Below are 19,207 nucleotides of genomic sequence, written 5' to 3'. Positions count from 1 at the left end.
AGTATGACACATTGGTGTCCTGAGTTAGGAAGGTTTATGTACATTTAATAACCAGGGGGCCTCATATTACCCACATTGGAAAAGCAACAACTCTGTGATCATCTGGTAATCAAATGAGATGATAAGTTCATTCAACTCCCTGAGGTACAAGCTGGGATCATTTTTGGAGAAGAACACTGGCTGGTTAAGGACAAATAGAAGAATTACATGGTGGTATGAGACCGACTCATCCCTGCCCCCCCACACCCCAGCCATCCTCTCTCACACCCCCATCACATACTCTCATTTTCCTGATATCTCACCTCTTAATTGCTTACTGCAGTCATCAAGCACCACGGTAAAACTGCACACCTGGCCTTCCAGGTGTTAATTAGGCACTAATTAAAATATGTTGGGAAACCTGTAAGACTGAGGCTCTGGTGGCCTGGTGGAGGGGAGTGACGGTCAACTGCTGGGCCTTGAGCGGCACATCTGTCCCAGGCAGGCCCAGCTCGGAGAAGAGAGATAGCAGAGGTTGGGGACTTTCTGCTAGTCCAGGAAGGCGTCCCAGGTGGAGAGTGGGGGTCTGAATGCGAAGGCAAGGAAAAACTTGGATTGGAACATTCCTGTTTCTCACAGAGGGGGGTATAAACCTCGGGAGTGTGCTTTGGACAGCTGATGGGAGTTTTACTTACACAATAATGTTCTAAGGGCGGAAGGAAAAATTATTTGATCCTGCCTCCTCTAGTTCCTAGGGACTCAACTCCTCTACAATCTGATTGGTTGCTCTCAGAACCAATCATTTGTCTTTCTGCCCTCAGAACATTTTTGTGTAGGTAAAAATCCCATGAGCCTTGGGACACTGAAGCAGGATCCCATCACACTCGCCAGCTGTGATTGTAAGTGGCTGCTCATTATGTAGACACCGCGGGTCTTTGGTAATGGGTCGTAAGTGAATCAGACTCCAGGAGGGATCGCTTCAACCAGAGCCGAACGTCAGGCGGCCTTGAGCTGACAGAGGCTGAAGGCTTAGAGGCCAGAGCTTATGGAAAGAAGGCCTACTGGAGGGGCAGGGCCACCAGGGCGTGAGGGTGTCCCATCATCGAGAACGCATGGGGGGAAATGACACCAGGGGTACAGGGAGGTCTGCCAGAAGGGGGGGCAGCATGCTGGAGTCACTATTTACTCCTCTGCTTACACTGAAGCCAGCTGTGTGCGCGGTCACAAGCGCATGGTTATCGGGTTTAAATGAGTGTGAGGGGTCTGCTTCTGCCCTGGTCCCCAGGCACTGACTGACAGTGCTGCGTTCGCCCTCCCCTGGTCTCTGCTGCTCTCCTGATTCCTCCAGGAAACCCTCAGCAGCCGGAACACCCCAGATGGAAGCGGGCCGGGCGGTGACCCGGCAGAGTCGGCGGCACCGAGCTGTGGCTGTTCAAGTCCGCCAGACGAGCGAGATGGGGAGAATGACGCTACCGAGTCGGGTTTAATGGTGTCAGGGGATGCAGGTGACGATGGAGGGGGCGGCTGCCCCAGTCAGTACTTTACCAGACTTCTGAAGAATATTCATATAAGCAGGATAAACTCCCAGACTTTCCCTTGTCCTGCCTAGTACCTTCAGTACTCAGGTACTGAGTACTCAGTATTCAGTTTCAGTATTTAAGGAGACTTAATAAGCCATGCAACCCTGTGCTGGATGGATGGACTTAAATAGTTCACAAATTTCAAGGATTTGAACTAGACCAATAGCTCTGTGAAATCTTTGTCTTGTTAACAGGAAATGATTCCCAAATATGTGGAAAATGCGACTGCAAACTCTGCAGCATTATTCATAAACTTCGCCTTAATCAAAGGATCATGGGACAGACAGGACTGCGGCACAGAGACAGTTAGTGTGTCAATCAGAGCACGGCGCTTGCGTAGACACCCTCCCACGTCGATCACCGATGGCATCACCGACTTCACTGCCTTTTCCTAGATTGGCATGTGCAGTTATTGCAGTCTGGAGCAGTGACTGATGGACAAACAGGAAAAGCTGAGAGTCACATCCGATGGAGAGCTTAAGGCAACCCGTTGCCTGAAGAAAGGCGCCTGTTTCATGCTTTGCAGTGTGCGTAATGTTCAAAGGGACTCTCTGATGGAACTTATCTGTCTTCTCCAGCAGTGACCTCTGTCTGTTCCTGTTTATATTGCCAAGGCTAACAAACTCCATTGTCATTGGATGTGAAGGATATTAATTACGCCATAGGGAGGCTGGATGCATCCTTCCTGGGGGGGTTGGGAGGGATGATTACTGAGCCACGAAGGCTACCCAGAGCTCACCCCACATTATTCTTCCATGCCTGCTCCCCTACAGCCAGAATAAGGTCTGCATGGACTAGCCATCGCCCCCTAGTGGCTGCTCCCTCAAGGTGCAGCAGGAAGGAGGGCTGTTAAGGGTCTGGGATCCTAAGAAGGCCATGCTGTGAATCCTTCAAGTACTTTATCGGTCATTTCCGGCTGCATAAAAGAGCTTAAAACAGCTTTAGCTGTTAGCTGGTTAACTGCTTTGGATGAAAACAAATCAACAAATGAAGCACCATTCGAAAGGATGCATTTTTATTGGCCAATATCCAGAAGAGCAAGGACTCATTAAATGAGCTGCTGGCTAGTATTTGGGCCAAAATGCAATTTTCTCGATGGTGGCAAACACATTAGCACCCTAGTAAATACTGGTCGCTATGCTTTGCATTAAGAATTCAGCTGGACGAGGTGAACACAGTGATTTATTCCGCCAACAGAAACAGAAGCACATTTTGGCGGCCCTCAGTGGGATGCCAGTAGGGTTCGCCTGAGCAAGGTGAAACATTTGCCGCAGTCAGATCGTGCCGGTGCGAGATGGACGAGCCGTAAACGCGAGCGGGAAGGCGTGCCGGGGAAACGCTGAATAATAATCATAAAAGTAATGATTTGAGCGGCGCTGATAGACACACAGCGTGTGGGGGCAGACAGAGCGAAATGGGCCGTTTAATTAAACGATCCGGCAGGACAAAGTCATGCGAAGTCCCATGACATCATCGGAAAAGCGGGAAGCGGGATTCGCGTTCCGCTCGTCTGCAGAACCCGAAGTCCTAACGACACGTTAAAGATAATCACCAAGGGCACTATCGGCGTCTGAGGGTGAACTCTGAGCGAAGGAACGATTCATGCCTGGTGACTCTGAGGGATTCTCTGTGGGGTGTGGAGAAGCTCTCTGCTATAACACCATGTCTGCTTCAGACACATCTCATCCAATGAGTCACGCTGGAGCGGAACGACCAGTCACACGCTGAACACCCACGATTGTCTGGAGCAATCTGGAAGGGATGCTGTACATGTACTGAAGGACACCCACTAGCTGACTGTAAATGCAGACATTCATCAATCCAGTCATCCATGCATCAGAACCACTCACCAGGACCCTGTGAAGGTGGGGGGTGTTACATCGCCTGGGAGGGGTCGAGAGCTGTATGAACCTGCGAATTCCAGACACGAGAGTTCGATCCACAGAGCAAGCTGTTGTGGGACATAAGCAATAGACTCCGTTTTCCCCATTCTACACAGATTACTGCAGCTCCGAGGCCCTGTGTGTCTCAGTGGGTTGCAGCGCTGTGACTGTAATCGGAAGGTTGCTAGTTCAAGTCTTAGAATAGGCAGAGTGATGTCACCATTGGGCCCTTGAACAAGGCCCTTAACCCCCAACAGCTCCAGGGACTGACTGACCCTGCTTTCTCTCAAAAACATGCGCCGCTTAGAATAAAACCATCTGCTAAACAAGTAAAACACAAATAAACTTTGACGTCACAAAGGTCTTCTTTTAATTTTGAGAGGTTCATGTTTACCAGTCTGACTCAAGCCTTCTCTGTGCTTGGAGCCTCCTGTCCCCACACACTCCGCAGCCATTCTATCCTTGTGACTTCTCCCCTTTGCCTCAGCCCCACGGGGGGGGGAGGGACACAGCCGTCGCATTAATAACTGCCACCCGGTTTCCCGCCACATCCCGCCAGCGCCAAGCTCTCCTAGCTGCCCCGGGCTTCTCTGACAGCATAGGTGCTGCTCTCTCCACTTCCTCCCTACTCTGGTTATTAAGCTACCCCGTGTTCCTCTCCTTCTCACCGACAGAGAGGCTAGAAGCCTGGGAGGCTCTGCAAATGAAGAAGGACTTTCTGAAAAATCCCATGCCTCTCTCCGTGCCCACTAGGCGGCGAGCCCGTCAGTCACGTTGAGTTGAGCTGTACTGGGTGTCTTAAAGGAGGACTGGCCCCATCTGATAGTTGATTGGCCTCTGGAGTGCCCACTCCCCTGTCACTGATTAATTCAAAACATATCATTGGCTAATGATGAGGCTAGCTTCTCTTCTCCTTGCCCTTTTCCTGCTGAGGTGGGTGGAGTCTAAGCCCAGCTTCAGTGTTTCATCCATCGTCATATATAAATGCAGAGATTTTCCATTATTAGCAACAGTACCGAGGCAAACGTATATAATTTAACAGTCACATCTGACTCAATGGGCAACGTCAGTCAGAATGCATGAGGCGACGCTCATTACTGTATGGCATTTATGTTACATAATAATGCAGTTTTTGTGTATGACTTAAAAAAAAAGAATCCATTCGAATGATTAGTGTCACTGATGTAACACTGACTATGAACCAGGCACTACATTCATTCACGAGTCATAGAAGTGATTTGGCTCAGATGGTGTGTCACACACCCTCTCTCTCTCTCTCACACACACATGTTCATATCCATACATTTCTATGGGAAAAACTCTAATCCCAGCATGACCACCTTAACCCCTACCCAGCCCTAACTTTAACCATAAGTAACCAAGCAAAATATGAATCCTTTGGCATTTTTAGGTTTTGGTTGCATTCACAAATTTCTATAAAATTGAGTTTCCCCTTGTGGGGACTGAAATATGTCCCCACAACATCAAAATGACAGGTTTTTAATCGCACCGTGGGGGACATTTGGTCCTCCCGACAGATTATCTATACATGACCCACACATACACGCGGCTGTGCTGTTAGCGTGTAGCTGGGCTTTGACTTCAGGCCCCCTGTTAATATACTGTGCGTAATGAAGTTACCCAGCTCGGTGCACTCAATAAAATATCTCCTGTTGTACTGGAGGAGAGATTTAGAAAAATGACTGTGAAGGACACAGACAGGCTGTGAAAAGGCTTGGCGGAGGCAGATTTGCTTAGAGGCTCCCAAGAAGGCAGCCGGCAGTTTATGTTGTATGTTTAACTCCTTATATATCATACTGCAGAGATTCTCCTTCGAGCACTGGAGGGATCCCCAGGATCTGCCAAATCTGACAATCTGTTGTATCTGCTTTTTGCAGTTTGTAAAAACTTTGTGAAGGTTGTGGGTTCAACTCTCACGGGGCAGCAAGCCGCACTCTGCTCAAACGAGGAGCCCGGGTCTGTGGTCACGATGCTGGGTTTACGGACCCAGCCTCACTCCTCTGGCACTTGACTGTTCTGGGATCAGTCCTGCTGCGCTGAGCTCCCTCTCTCTCTCCCCCTCCCCTCACAGACCTGAGGCGCATGACTGCTGGCTTCATGGGGATGGCGGTGGCAATCATCCTCTTCGGCTGGATCATCGGGGTGCTCGGCTGCTGTTGGGACCGTGGCCTCATGCAGTACGTGGCCGGCCTGCTCTTCCTCATGGGAGGTGAGTGATGGCGTGATGAGGCACTGCGGGATTCTGGGTAACGTAGTCAGCAAGGGGATGCACTCACAAACAGAAATATATTTGCTGAAATCCCAAGACTTATGATTTTACAGCAATACCACTGAGGAAGATGTCACACCTCAATTGGTTGTGAAGTCCCCTGCTGTACTTTATATTTAAGGTATAAATATAATAAAAAAATTATATTACAATATAAAGTATAGCTACACATCAGCGTGAATCCGCATGCTCGTGCGGCTGGAGGGAGCCCCTCTGCACACGGCACGCAATTATTCACGAGCAAAGACGCTTAATTCAGAAACGGCAGAGAAGACGGATGGCGTTCGGGGCCCGGGGGAAGGTGCCGGCAAGTGGGGGGTAGATACGCACGTCAGGGCAGAGCGGCGCCCCTTGGGCGTGTAATGAAGCGCCAACGGTTCCCCTGAAGCGGAGGATTTGGCTTCTCTGTGGGTCTGCAAACTGAGAAGTTAAACTTGTCCCATGTTTGGGGGGGGGGGGGGGGGTGGGAGTAATTTGTTTGAAAGTTTTATAACCCTTATTACTCTGAAGTGGAGAGTACAGAATGGTGATACGCACCAGAGGCCATTACTGATTAAAAAGGACGATAACGGTAGTATTAATGAAAGGGTTTTAAAAGACGTTAAGGATATACATATTTTTGGATCATCTCTAATATTTACCCATTAGGTGTCTTCTGCAGAATCGGTGCCCATCGACCCATTAAGCAACACCGACGGCCACCTAGGACGCCATTTTCTGAGGGGGTTCTGACTTAGCAGCACAGTTTCACTTCACAGACAGGGGGCTCTAGCGGTGACGCCTGACTAGGGCTTCTGCCAGCCCACATCCACACACACATCCACACAGCCCAGGGAGGTTGTGCCTCACTTGCCCGCTCTCTCTCCCCGCCAGGTACCTTCTGCATCATCTCCCTGTGCACCTGCGTGGCCGGCATTAACTTCGAGCTCTCACGCTACCCCCGCTACCTGTACGGGCTGCCCGATGACATCGCCCACGGTTACGGCTGGTCCATGTTTTGTGCCTGGGGTGGTCTGGGCCTCACGCTCATCGCTGGCTTCTTCTGCACGCTGGCGCCGTCCGTGCAGCCCCCACCTTCCCGTTCCGTGTGCCCCAAGACGCGGCCGGAGAACGGCACCGTGTGCTAAGGGCCGCATATCGCCGCCCGCGGAAACCGCCGACTCGGTAACCAGGACAAATCAACAAAGCCTGCTACACGTTTAGAATTATTCCCAATCTATCTCGGCTAAAGACTACGGTATTTTTAATGTGTGTGTGTCTAACGAATTTGAGACCCTGATAGGGTCTTTCACAAAGACCGACCTTCTGTGTCGAATGTCACAAACGGCCAGGAAGCGTGGCACGGCACGACGGTGCCCATCCGCTCGCCGGTGAGGTCCCCGCCCACCCCATGCCCAGTTTGATGGGTGGTGGGATGCGAACGGAAGGGCAATTCTGGCTGGTGGTATGGGGGGGTGCTGTTTTAACAGACACACCACCCATCGAAACGACAGACCTCCCCAGCGATTATGTCAACATAGCCCCTGAAGCTGCAGGTCCAGCAAGACGCCTGACGTCAGGACCGACCACCGCAGCGAGCAAAAACACTCTGAGCATTCGGAAGTTTGGTGGGTTTTCCTCGGATTGCGGTGAAGGACCATGGAGACCCAGAATGAGAAAGGCGGCAGCTGGAACAGGTAACCACACTGAGCGTTGGAAAGCAGCGTACGTCATGTGAATCGGAAAACTGCGGAGCAGAGGGGTGACCCGACTTGTACAAAAATGTAAAGAGTCTCCAGCAGGATCAAAACTGAAATCCCATATTTGAACGTTTTCATGTCTGAGGTTCATCCCCTTCCGGGCCTGGGGGCTCCCCTTTCCTTGTTAGGTTACTCTCGTTTGTTTTCTAAGGGAAGGCACACATGCGCGAGGTCTCCGAACACTGCGTGAACTCCATTCCACCTTGTCATAGCAGTAAGTACCTGTGGGTGTTTTACAATTTCTGTAGAAAAAAAAAGTATTGTAAAAATAACAATATAACAATTAAAAAAAAAAAAAAAGATCAAGAGCTGCCCAAGGAGAAAATGTTGGGTAATTCATAAAACGGAAAATGAAAGGTGCGGTATCCTGTTTGTACCATGTGGTGGGTTCTTTGGCTGCCAGTAGGGGGGGGGGGGGCGGGGGGGTTCAATGTCATGACATCAGCGCTCCCACAATTTCTGAGGGCAACACATTCTCCCTTATACTTCTATCATCTCAGACGCCTAGGAACAGTTCTATGTCCCATTCTGTGCAGAAAGTCATAATGCTCTATGTTCCTAATATCCACACCGAGTTATAATTGATACTTTGTATCCGAAAACCCAGCAAACTGAGAACCAATATGGCAGCCTTTGACATCCCAAAGAATGTTTAATGCTGAATGGGTCCATCTGCCCGTCTCCCCAGTCAGCTTCCTGGAGTCTGCCCCCAACATACACACCTGCAAAGCATGAGTGGATGAGCTGCAGTCCACGGAACTACGTCTTTGAACCCTCAACACATATGAGGGAACAGTGCTACCCACTGTGCTGAATGCTCACGAGAGGAAGCAGGACCGTTAGACTGTACATCAGGGTCTCACCATGTGACTCAACTACATGTTGAAAAGATTCAAACAATGATAGCATGTGGCCAAGCTAGCCAACACTAACAACCCCACGGCGTCCCAGGAGTAATCATATACCTATAGCTGCTGGCTACTTCCCAGTGTTTACAATTTAGCATGTGTGAAACGGTGGTTGACAATCATATCAGCTCCCGAATTCTCTCGTTGGAAAATTCCATCCAATTCTAGATGAAAGCAGAGTGAACCGTCAGGCTGTATTCAGCAATGCTCGCTATTAGGCATCATCAGTGGTTGTTATGAAGTAATGTAGAGTCTGGCTCTATAAAGCCAAATCTTGAGTTGGTATTATATTTATGCGGGTTGTAAGCAAAGCTGGAACAGTTAGAGGAAACTCGCGTTTCCACTGGATTACTTGGAATGTTATGAGCAAATTTACGATCCATCATAAAAAGGCTTGGGTCTGGAAAAAGTTTATTTTTAAGCGTCTGCCATGGCGATCTAAGCATCAGAAGCTTATAGCGTCTTTGACCAAAGCCTAGAATCCGCTGGATTTCATGACTCCGCTCAAATCAAAGGCAGACCCTCAAGGCTGTTCTCACAGGGAAGTAAAATCTCCAATACCCACCTGATGGAATTTCTCCATCTTTCCTCCATGCTGCTAATCAACTACAGGGTCGTGGCGATGCAATTAGACAGTAACAAGACTAACGAATGGCTTAGCAGCCAGTGTACTTAATTTTTTCTCTCTCTCTCTGAAGAGCCTCCATTAGACAGGCAAGGTAAGCGCCTCGTCTTCCGGGCAGAGCTCTGCGAGGGGCTAATTAAACGCCCAGCCTGAGATTCCTCACGGATGCATTCACATCCAAACGGGCCGTTTTCCTCCTGACTCTCACGCCGCCAGAGCCGAAGCAGACTCGTGGCCCGGACATATGATGTCATTTGTCACGCAAGCCTAATTCTGGGGCGAGATTTCAGCTGGAAAAGTGAGGTTGGCTTTAGAAATGGTGCACCCCGTGAGCCGAACCTGGAAGAAGAGAGCGAGAGAGAGAGTGAAAGAGAGAGAGGGAGGGTAAGGGAGGGAGGACGAGGCAGAAGGCTCCTGTACAGAACAGACAGTCGCGTTTAGATAAGAATCAGCCAGCAGTGAAAGACAATTGTAGTCAATTAATATGCTGGAGCAAACTGGCTTTTTTATTGAAGTAGAAAAAATGGGTTTAAAGGGCCCGGATGACAGGCTGCTAAACTGCGGGGGCTGCTGCCATGGCAACCAGAGCGACAAACAGCTCAACGGTGATAGGGGGGTCGCGCCGGCCCTGTTCCCAGCATTAGTCTTAATTAGCCCATAAAGTGACGTTTAAAAAGCCCCCCGGCCTGATTCGGGCGGCGACCTTGGGCGGCCGGTGAGCGAGCGGCGTCCTCTCAGGACTCGGCACTTTCTGAACTTCACGACGCCCGGATATTTTGAAAAGACTTTCGGTCGCAGGCAGCAAAGCAAGCTGCCGAGCGTGAAATTACAATAACCCGACTTGACACACTCCGCGTAATGCGCATTTCTCCTGCCCCACCCTCCCTGGAAGCAGACGGCAGATAAAAGCCCGTCTCACACCATAGGAGACTTTCCGAGGACAGAGACGCAACATGATCATTGTCCAACAGCTGCTGATCCGGCGGAAAAAAATTTAAATAAAACAACAGAGAGGACAGTAAACTCTTAAGAGCCTCAGCTGAATAATAAACAGACCACATTTTTTATTTCAAATACTTTCTCTACTTGTGTCTAATTGTGTAAGAAATTAGATGCATTTCAAAAAACATTCACTTTCACTTAGGGTGTAAGCCTCTTCTTACACAAGGGTTACACAAGGGTGCGGCACTACGTAGAGGTCAATGGAGCGGGTGGAGTTTCATTTGGTGTAGAATACCCCAAGAGGAACACAGAAACGGATACTGCAACTTTCATTTCAACCAGTATAAGAACCTGTCAATCTTTTACATCAGTAATGTGTCTGTTGAGTAAACAAAATAAAAGCAAGAAAAAATTATTCCTGGAAATGTTCAACTGTGGAATGTATAACCATAAAAAAATTAATAAAATCTCATTGATGTGTTTAATTGTACTGCTTGAAGCCTCAGTTGTGCAGGATTGTTTGAAATGATTGTGTACCTTTGCTTCATTCTCATTAATATCCACGATCCCAAACTAAGCTGGCGACAACGGAAGGACAACAATTGTGCATGAACTTGCCAAAACAAGACATTTGGTGACTTGGTTAAGGGGGCAAATGTCTTTATGCAACAGGTTTTCAACAAGTGCAAGCAAGCTTGACACCAATGTCTCGCTGTGTGTGAAAAGTTATGAAACCTACCTCAACCATCCACACTCATCCAGATCTGACTGAGGAACAACACAAAACAGAATCCAATTAGGAGGGAAGGAAGAAACGACAGCACGTTTATTCCAACTAATCAGTGAATATGCAAAATCCGGGTGAATCGAAGGCCGGAGTCATTTGAATAGATGAAACCACAATATGTAAGCTGGTAATGAGAGCTTGGTGAGGTTTGGGGATGCATGTGAATCCGGCGTACACCAAGACAACCAAAATCACAGGGTTTCCTGTCAGTGCACGTACAACCTAGCCGGGCCCAGAAGGATGTCCAACAGGGACGCCACCTACAGGGAATTTCACAGTCTGCAAGGTATAAACCTCATAAATAGATTTCAATCTCAAAGACTCGATTCAAGCAAGAGTCTCCGTCACATGAAGATAGGTTATAGTTGGTGTCATTTCTCCTTTTATGCGGTTAACATAACCATGCTTATTTATAAGCTTTTAAAAATTATTTATAATTAAAAGTTCTCAGTCCTGATTGGCTGGATGCGATGGAGTAATAATTACAGATGGGAAGGATGGTGTGATGTCACAACGGCTCTGGAAATGAAATTCACATGATCGCAGAAGAAAAACAAAAAAAGTAAAACACTGAACCCTTGGACTGTGTCTCTGTTCACTAGGTCACACTGTTTTCCGTTTACGTTACTAAAAAACATCATCCTCCAGCGCGGAATATTCAGCCAACTAAATTAGCACGGGTTTTAAAAGTCAGTTCAAGGCGAGTTAAGCTCTCGCTCAGACTGCAAACCTGAGCTCGCTCGCTGAATCTCCCAGAAAGAAGCATGCGCTATTTACCGGGCGACACAATACTTACCACAGCCAGATATTAACAGAAATGGGAGGTGTGGGGGAATTAGACGCAGAATAAATCAGGTTAATTTGGGGTGAACTGCACCTCACCTATAGACTAAAAAGTGGACAAAATGCCATAAAAGCCACACTGGGGGGGGGGGGGGGGGGGGAATAAATAAATCGGCAAATCACAAGCGGGGGTGGTGCTTCGTTCACGTATTCTAGATGTCAGTCACCTAGCTGCCCACACTCTGACGAAGGCCGGAGTGCCGTCTGCTTCTAATGAAATATTAAATACAATAAAACAGGAGGGTTGGCGTGACAGGCTGCATTCACAGTGCCTTCCGACACACAGCTCAGAGGAACGAAGCCAACGGCACACAGCTCGTCAGCATCATTAATTCGTGGCATTGCTTCATCGTCCGTTCGCAATTTCTTACTATTGGCAACTTTTCATAAAATATTTAATGTACTGCTGCCTGGCGTAATCAATGCATTTAGGAAAGGAGCTTGATAATTACTCCGCTTGACAGCGATAAACAATTTACGGCAGAATCCAATAGTCTACAGCGGGACTGTTTGCGAGCCGTTTTCTTTTCGGCTGCAGTCCTCAGAAAGAGTACCTGTGTGTCCCTATGCTCACATTCTGAATGGATGTCATGGGCAGCGTCAGATCAGCAGTCCTCAGGACAAGGTCTTCACAGGCAACACCACAGACCTCTTTAGGTTCCACCGCAGTTAAGAGAGAAGTCAAGAACTGTGGTGGCACCCAAAGAGGACTGGGGTGTTGCCTGCGAAGACCTTGTCCTGAGGTCTGCTGATCTGACGTTACTCATAATGTCCTAACTTGTCCTAATGCCAACGGCGGCAATTATTCGGTTCAAGGCATTTTGTTCGACATCTGCGGCATCACTGCGAATCACAGCTCCTGGGATGCAACAGCCACAAAACCGCACTGACTAATAACCGATATTAAAGGACGGCAACCTGGTCAGCAGATTAATGACGTCGGTGTACTGGAGGCGAAGAGGAGGCGCAGAGGAGGCGCAATGACGACATCATGCACTAACCACGCGTGTCTGTGAAGGCGGCAAATGGAGGAAGTTTCAGTAGAGAGGCGGCCAGTCAGACTCCCTCGTGCGTCCGTGGTCCGCTCATTCCAAAAAAAAAATGAGAAAGTGAGAAAACTCAGGGCGGGGCCACAACGCGGGAAAACGCTGAATCATTCGACCCTATTAATAAAGCACAGGTGAACAGCCTGGGGCAAAAGGCAGAGTGATAAGCAGGGACCCCGAGTGAGTACAGATAAACAGCCCTGATCACCGATACGGGGGGGGGGGTGGGCAGAAGCATCAGGGAAGGCCGTGACGCCACGAGAGGAAATGCAGCAGTTGGCTGAAGCCCCAATCCTAAGACTGTCAGCCAATCCCGTTAGAGCACCGACACAGCCAATCACTACATGCGACTTCCACGCTCACTGAAAGTGACCAGGCAGATTCGCCAGTGAGAGCAGGAAGCGTCACACTGCTTCTCACAAGCATTTCCATGATGGCAGCCTTTTCCGCCAGAGGGACCGTTACTGAAGGTTCATAGGTTAATAAAAAAAAGCCCAAACTCATGTCAAGTTTTCTTTTTTATTTAAGATTTAGTTTCCAGACCTGTAGAGAGAGGTACAATTCCTTAAGCTTTTCATTTTAAAGTTTTTTAGCATGTCGTATAACCCATGGTTAACTGCATCAGTTTCTCTGAATGTATTTAATTTTCTCTTGAATACTGTTGAATACTGAACAGTTGGCAAGAACCTACACAGCCAATAAAGAATTAAGACAAAATAAAGAGTTGGGGGGGGGGGGCAAAGGTCATTTTCTGGGGTCTCGCCAAACTGCTTACTGTCACCCTGAAGTGCTGCTGTCCTTTCACATTTGACTTTGAATATCGTTACGGCTGATGTGGTGAAATCTGTGTGCGTGAGACTGGGGGGGGGGGGGGGGGGGGGGAGAGGACAACCCCATATGTACGAACATTCATTATGCCACCATTGTGGTTCCTTTTCATTTAAAACCAATGATAGTTAATTTCTTAGCATTATCCCAAATAAAACAAAAATAAAACATGAAATCAGGCATCACTGAATCACTCGAACATGCTTCTTTTTAAATCTCAGTGAATGATTCCATCCCAAAAACGAACATAACAGAACCGACTGAAGGGTTGTCCTCCCCTCCTCCCTGTCGCCATGGCAAAGACAGAAAGCAAAGGCCGGGTTAGACGTGGAGATTTTGGAGGCAGAAGAGTGAGATGATCGGTGTGAGCCTCAGCGGGGCCTTCCTGGTCAAGGTCCTGTCGTCGCTCGCGTTACCGTCAGCATGACGAACGTCCCGAACCCCCCCGCAGTCAGCCCACCCTCGAGGAGCGATTGTGGGGTCGTAGGAATGCGGCTCGACTCTAATGAGGCCAGTCTCCAATGGAGGGGAACCACAGCACCTCCAAGCACTGGCCCAACCCAACGCCCAGCAGCACTACACTTCTGAGGAGCCTCTACCTTTCCTGCCTTCACGACTCCTGCTTCTCTTTGCCCACAATGCCCACTTTCCAAAGCCCTTTGGCCAACCTGACCAGGGAATTCAGTGGGGGGAGGAGGCTCATATTTGGCATTGCTTTAAAAGGCAGATCTGTTGTCTGTCGCAAACTACCCTATTTCTATCCCAGCACCTCTCTTCTCCAGAGGACGCTTCTTCAGTTCCATTTCTCACACAAACCTCTTCTCAGCACGCTAGATGAAGGCTGGGTGGTGTTCAGACCTTACGGGAATCTTTTTTCTTCAGAGTATCCTGACGATTGTTGGCTCTGATCAACACGACCCCGGAATCCCCAACACAGTACCCCCTTCTGGGCGGGAACTGTAAATTGCTTTCATTGGACAGACAGAGGTGATGTAGTAATGTGACAGAGAGAGGGGGAGGAGCCTGATGGGGGAGGGGCTGTAGAAACGGAGGGAGATGGGAAGAAAAAAAATACATAATGCTGTTATTACGTTGTTAATAGTTTTGCGATCAATCAACTGACGGGTGTCCGTTATTGGGCTTGCCGGCCGGCCGCCATCCCTAGTGACGGTCCATGGCAGCACTCTGTAGCAGATCTGTGGGTGTCTGGGCGGGGGGTCTGAAGGCGGTCTGGAAGCCGGGCGGGGGTGAGTGGAACTGGCCGGCAGGGTTGGCGGTAGGCGGTGGGTAGGCCGCCCAGCCGGCTCTGTGGAAGGGTATCTGCGCTCCAAAGGGGGCACTGTGCGGGGGCTGGGGGGGCGCGGCCGACCCAGGAGCGTCCATCTCTGTGAGAGCCTGCAGCGACTTAAGCCAGTGTGGGGGGTTGTCGTCCTGGAGAGAGTCCAAACTGTTGCCTGAGGATGCTGGGATACCTGCGGGAGGGTGGGGGAGACATACATTGGTTGAGTCTGCTGTATGGCCTGACCTTGCTGAATCAGCCCCCACAACTTAAGCACCCCACACAACCGGAGAGAAGATCCGCAGGAGAGGGGAGGTCCCCAAACTAGAGCGGAGGCTAAAAGGGAAGTGTCAAATCCAGTGATTGGTAGGCATGCCACGGCCCAGCTCACAGCAACTTACGGACACTCCTGCCATTTGTATAGCGCTGTACTCCTGAATGCAAAGCTCCCAGAGAGCTGTCGCAACTATTCAGACACTGATGGGTCACTGGAAGGTGTACAGTACAGCCAGAGGGGCAGTTGCAAGATGGCGGAACATTCCGCCCCTTCATATCAGACACATGGCCTCAAACCCACTGAAACTCTCTGAATCACACCACCTTATCATGATGATTGTTAGGCCTGTTCACCTGGGGCTGTGAATACATCAGCGCCACCTAGTGGTCCTCTCCATGGGAAACGTGGCGGAGCCCCGCTGTTCAGCGCGGGTGGGAGCCAGCACACATCCGTCAGCGTGGTGAATGCTGCCCATCTGGCACTGATTATAATCGCTGCCGGAGCGCGGAGTCGCCAGGACCACAAATCGCCCGTAATCATTCCATACACTGGCAGACGGTCCAAGTGTGAATATTCATGAGGGGGAGGAGAGCGGGCCGCCGCAGCTGGAAGTTGACTCCCGGAGCAGAGACAGTGCCTCCAATGGGTCTGTCTGATAGGATTCAGGACCCGTCTTTGATAGGACGACACTGTGACCCAGAACACTTCAGTGGCAAGAGTTTAACTACAAAGAAGGCTCCTCAAATGAAGCTCACACACAGGATTGTTCAGACCAGTACTTCCACATTCCATGCCAGTCAGGCAACATTTTTGCAGGAGCTGGGAGGGAGCAAATACATGGACTGTCAAGCAGGTCCCTGAAGACTGGATTTGGGGAGACTGGTTGAGATGGATCGAGATGCCAGCTTCGGCCACTGCCATAATCTCTGCGCCAAAGGCAGAGCAAAGGACCGAAGGCTTAGCTGCCTGTTTAACGTTTAAGTATAATAAGGCTATTTCCCTTCCATCCAAGGTCAATGCTTTTTGGCTGAGGCACAATTTCAAACAGGGCAAATAAGAGAATCCTCAAGCTGGGAGCTTCCACAGAGTAGAAGTTCGAACAAACTGCGGACATTTGTCTGAGACCAAGCTCATTTAGGAGAACCACTAATCATCCTGGACAGGTTCTGCATTGCCAATCTCCTCAATACTCGATTTCATATCCACACTTCCTATATAAAACGGTGTTATCGATCACCCTTGTGTGAAATGATTAATGGAGCTGATGCTGGAAAGATTTGTTGGACAGTAATGCTGTTCTGGACAGTCCAGTCTACACAAGCACCTCTGGGGTCAGCCATGCCTGACTTAATGTGACTGGCCTACATCTCCACATCGCGGAAAAAGGTCTTCATATCAGAGCTACAGGGTGATTTCCGTCGACGACCTCAGCAACTGCGGTGTCTTGACTCTCCTCATTCAACCAAGTGAAGCTCATTGGTAAGCATCACATTTGAGACACTTAACCAATACAAAGTACTGAGATTCTACCGGGACAAGGTTTTTGCTTCAGAGAACCGCAATCCTGACATCTTTTCATTTCAGACTGAATTCTGGCATCAGCCATAAGATACTACGCTGAAAAAAAAGCTATTTAGAATATTTGAACTGCATTTGTTTTGAGAAAAGCTTGCAGGAACTAGACGGAACCTTCGGTTCCTACCTATGTTTACACCGATTTTTCTATGGTTTACTGCATAAACCATGGTTTATGGTTCTATGGTTTATTGGTGGCAGGGCTCCAGAACCAACACTCAAAATGGCCTATCAGAGAGCCGTTGACGATAACGTTGGCTGCAGCCTGACTGTCAAATGAAGCAGCTTTGGATTTCAGGGGTGGAGTCACACAGCCGTAATCCCAGCTGTATCCTGAGCAGCGATCTGGGCAGGATCCTTGGAATGGCACGCCGCCCAGTAGGGGGCAGACCAACTCAGCAATACCAGCACCGGCAGGTTAGCAGGGACGTGGCCTGGGTCAGACCGAGCCGTCCCGAGGCTGCCGTGCCTGGGAAGCACACGTTACCAGCAAGTCCCCCCAACTCCGGCACACAATGGACGAGTCCTGCTCAGAGTCATTAATTTCCCAAGCAGATAGTGGCTGTGAAGGAAGCCACTGGCCGTCGCGCCCATACTGAAGATGCTGCCCAGACCAGCGGCCCACTTTAATGGCCTAATTATTTTGGTAGCCGCGCTGCGAATCTGAAGCCTGTATCTTTACGGGGGCAGGGCATCACTTTTAATTGGCTGCATCGATCCTTTTCGAGCGGAGCCTGGCGGGTTTGGTGCCGGTTTCGATTACGGAATCCGGCCTGGAGAGGAGGCGGGATGCTGGGGATGGCGTCAGCCTCCAGCACAAAACATTACAGGAAGAAGCATTGAACCTCCAAAGCAGCACAAGTGAGCCGAGAACAGGCGGTAAGCAGCCGAAGGCGTGGGCCCAGCTGCGTGCGCGCGTCTTTGCATTTATCACATCGTGGTAAAATGTTACTTTTTTTAGTTTGTGGGGACGTTTTTCCATATAAACCTCAATCTTATAAAAAGTAAGTGAATGCAATCAAAAGCTAAAAATGCGTGTTTTGGTGAGGTGCTTACGGTTAAGGTTGTATTCACAGATATGAATACAAGTAAGTGTGTGTGTGTATGTGTGTGTGCATGTGACAGTCCAGTTCTTTACAGTGGTAAAAATCCAAGCTCACAATTCTGGAGAGCATGGACAAAAGTCAAAGGAGAAAAACAAAAGGGGGGAAAAGGCCATTAAGAAAAGAGCAGAGCCCTTCATGTGTTACCCTACGTGCCTGGCGGAGCGGGGGAGCAGAGCCCTTCATGTGTTACCCTACGTGCCTGGCGGAGCGGAGGAGCAGAGCCCTTCCTGCATTACCCTAAGCGCCTGGCAGAGCAGAGCCCTTTCTGCATTACCCTAAGCGCCAGGAGGAGCGGGGGAGCAGAGCCCTTCCTGCGCTACCCTAAGCGCCTGGCGGACCAGAGCCCTTCCTGCGTTACCCTAAGCGCCTGGCGGAGCAGAGCCCTTCCTGCGTTACCCTAAGCGCCTGGCGGAGCAGAGCCCTTCCTGCGTTACCCTAAGCGCCTGGCGGAGCAGAGCCCTTCCTGCGTTACCCTAAGCGCCTGGCGGAGCAGAGCCCTTCCTGCGTTACCCTAAGCGCCTGGCGGAGCAGAGCCCTTCCTGCGTTACCCTAAGCGCCTGGCGGAGCAGAGCCCTTCCTGCGTTACCCTAAGCGCCTGGCGGAGCAGAGCCCTTCCTGCGTTACCCTAAGCGCCTGGCGGAGCAGAGCCCTTCCTGCGTTACCCTAAGCGCCTGGCGGAGCAGAGCCCTTCCTGCGTTACCCTAAGCGCCTGGCGGAGCAGAGCCCTTCCTGCGTTACCCTAAGCGCCTGGCGGAGCAGAGCCCTTCCTGCGTTACCCTAAGCGCCTGGCGGAGCAGAGCCCTTCCTGCGTTACCCTAAGCGCCTGGCGGAGCAGAGCCCTTCCTGCGTTACCCTAAGTGCCTGGAGGAGTGGGGGAGCAGAGCCCTCCCTGCGTTACCCTAAGTGCCTGGAGGAGCGGGGGAGCAGAGCCCTCCCTGCGTTACCCTAAGTGCCTGGAGGAGCGGGGGAGCAGAGCCCTTCACGTGTTACCCTAAGCGCTTGGAGGAGCAGGGGAGCAGAGACCTTCACGTGTTACCCTAAGCGCCTGGCGGAGCAGGGGAGCAGAGCCCTTCCTCCGTTACCATAAGCGCCTGGTGGAGCAGAGCCCTTCCTGCGTTACCCTAAGCGCCTGGAGGAGTGGGGAAGCAGAGCCCTTCCTGCGTTACCCTAAGTGCCTGGAGGAGCGGGGGAGCAGAGTCCTTCATGTATTACCCTAAGTGCCTGGAGGAGCGGGGGAGCAGAGCCCTTCATGCGTTACCCTAAGCGCTTGGAGGAGCGGGGGAGCAGAGCCCTTCATGCATTACCCTAAGCGCCTGGCCGAGCGGGGGAGCAGAGCCCTTCATGCGTTACCCTAAGCGCCTGGCGGAGTGGGGGAGCAGAGCCCTTCATGCGTTACCCTAAGCGCCTGGCGGAGCGGGGCAGGAGAGCCCTTCATGCATTACCCTAAGCGCATGGCGGAGCGGGGGAGCAGAGCCCTTCATGCGTTACCCTAAGCGCATGGCGGAGCGGGGGAGCAGAGC

General features: G+C 50.4%; 2 protein-coding genes across 8 annotated transcripts in view; one reads left to right on the top strand and one right to left on the bottom strand.

Annotated features, from left to right (window-relative positions):
* Positions 1–7,799, top strand: part of LOC125751539 (transmembrane protein 178B) — a 67,213-nt gene extending 59,414 nt beyond the window's left edge. For all 5 annotated transcript variants that reach the window (XM_049030507.1, XM_049030498.1, XM_049030523.1 and 2 more), the window contains exons 4-5: positions 5,535–5,672; positions 6,606–7,799. In XM_049030507.1, the coding sequence (XP_048886464.1) occupies positions 5,535–5,672; positions 6,606–6,859 (392 nt within the window). In that variant the 3' untranslated portion in view covers positions 6,860–7,799. The remainder of the gene's footprint in view (positions 1–5,534; positions 5,673–6,605) is intronic.
* Positions 7,800–13,127: 5,328 nt separating this feature from the next.
* Positions 13,128–19,207, bottom strand: part of LOC125745881 (CCR4-NOT transcription complex subunit 4-like) — a 28,790-nt gene continuing 22,710 nt past the window's right edge. For all 3 annotated transcript variants that reach the window (XM_049019142.1, XM_049019135.1, XM_049019151.1), the window contains one exon: positions 13,128–14,922. In XM_049019142.1, coding sequence (XP_048875099.1) covers positions 14,612–14,922 — 311 coding nt within the window. In that variant the 3' untranslated portion in view covers positions 13,128–14,611. The remainder of the gene's footprint in view (positions 14,923–19,207) is intronic.

This window comes from Brienomyrus brachyistius, chromosome 1, assembly GCF_023856365.1.
Source record: "Brienomyrus brachyistius isolate T26 chromosome 1, BBRACH_0.4, whole genome shotgun sequence".
Lineage (NCBI taxonomy): Eukaryota > Metazoa > Chordata > Actinopteri > Osteoglossiformes > Mormyridae > Brienomyrus > Brienomyrus brachyistius.
Note: the sequence above shows the minus strand (reverse complement) of the source record. Positions and strands in the feature narration are given on the sequence as shown.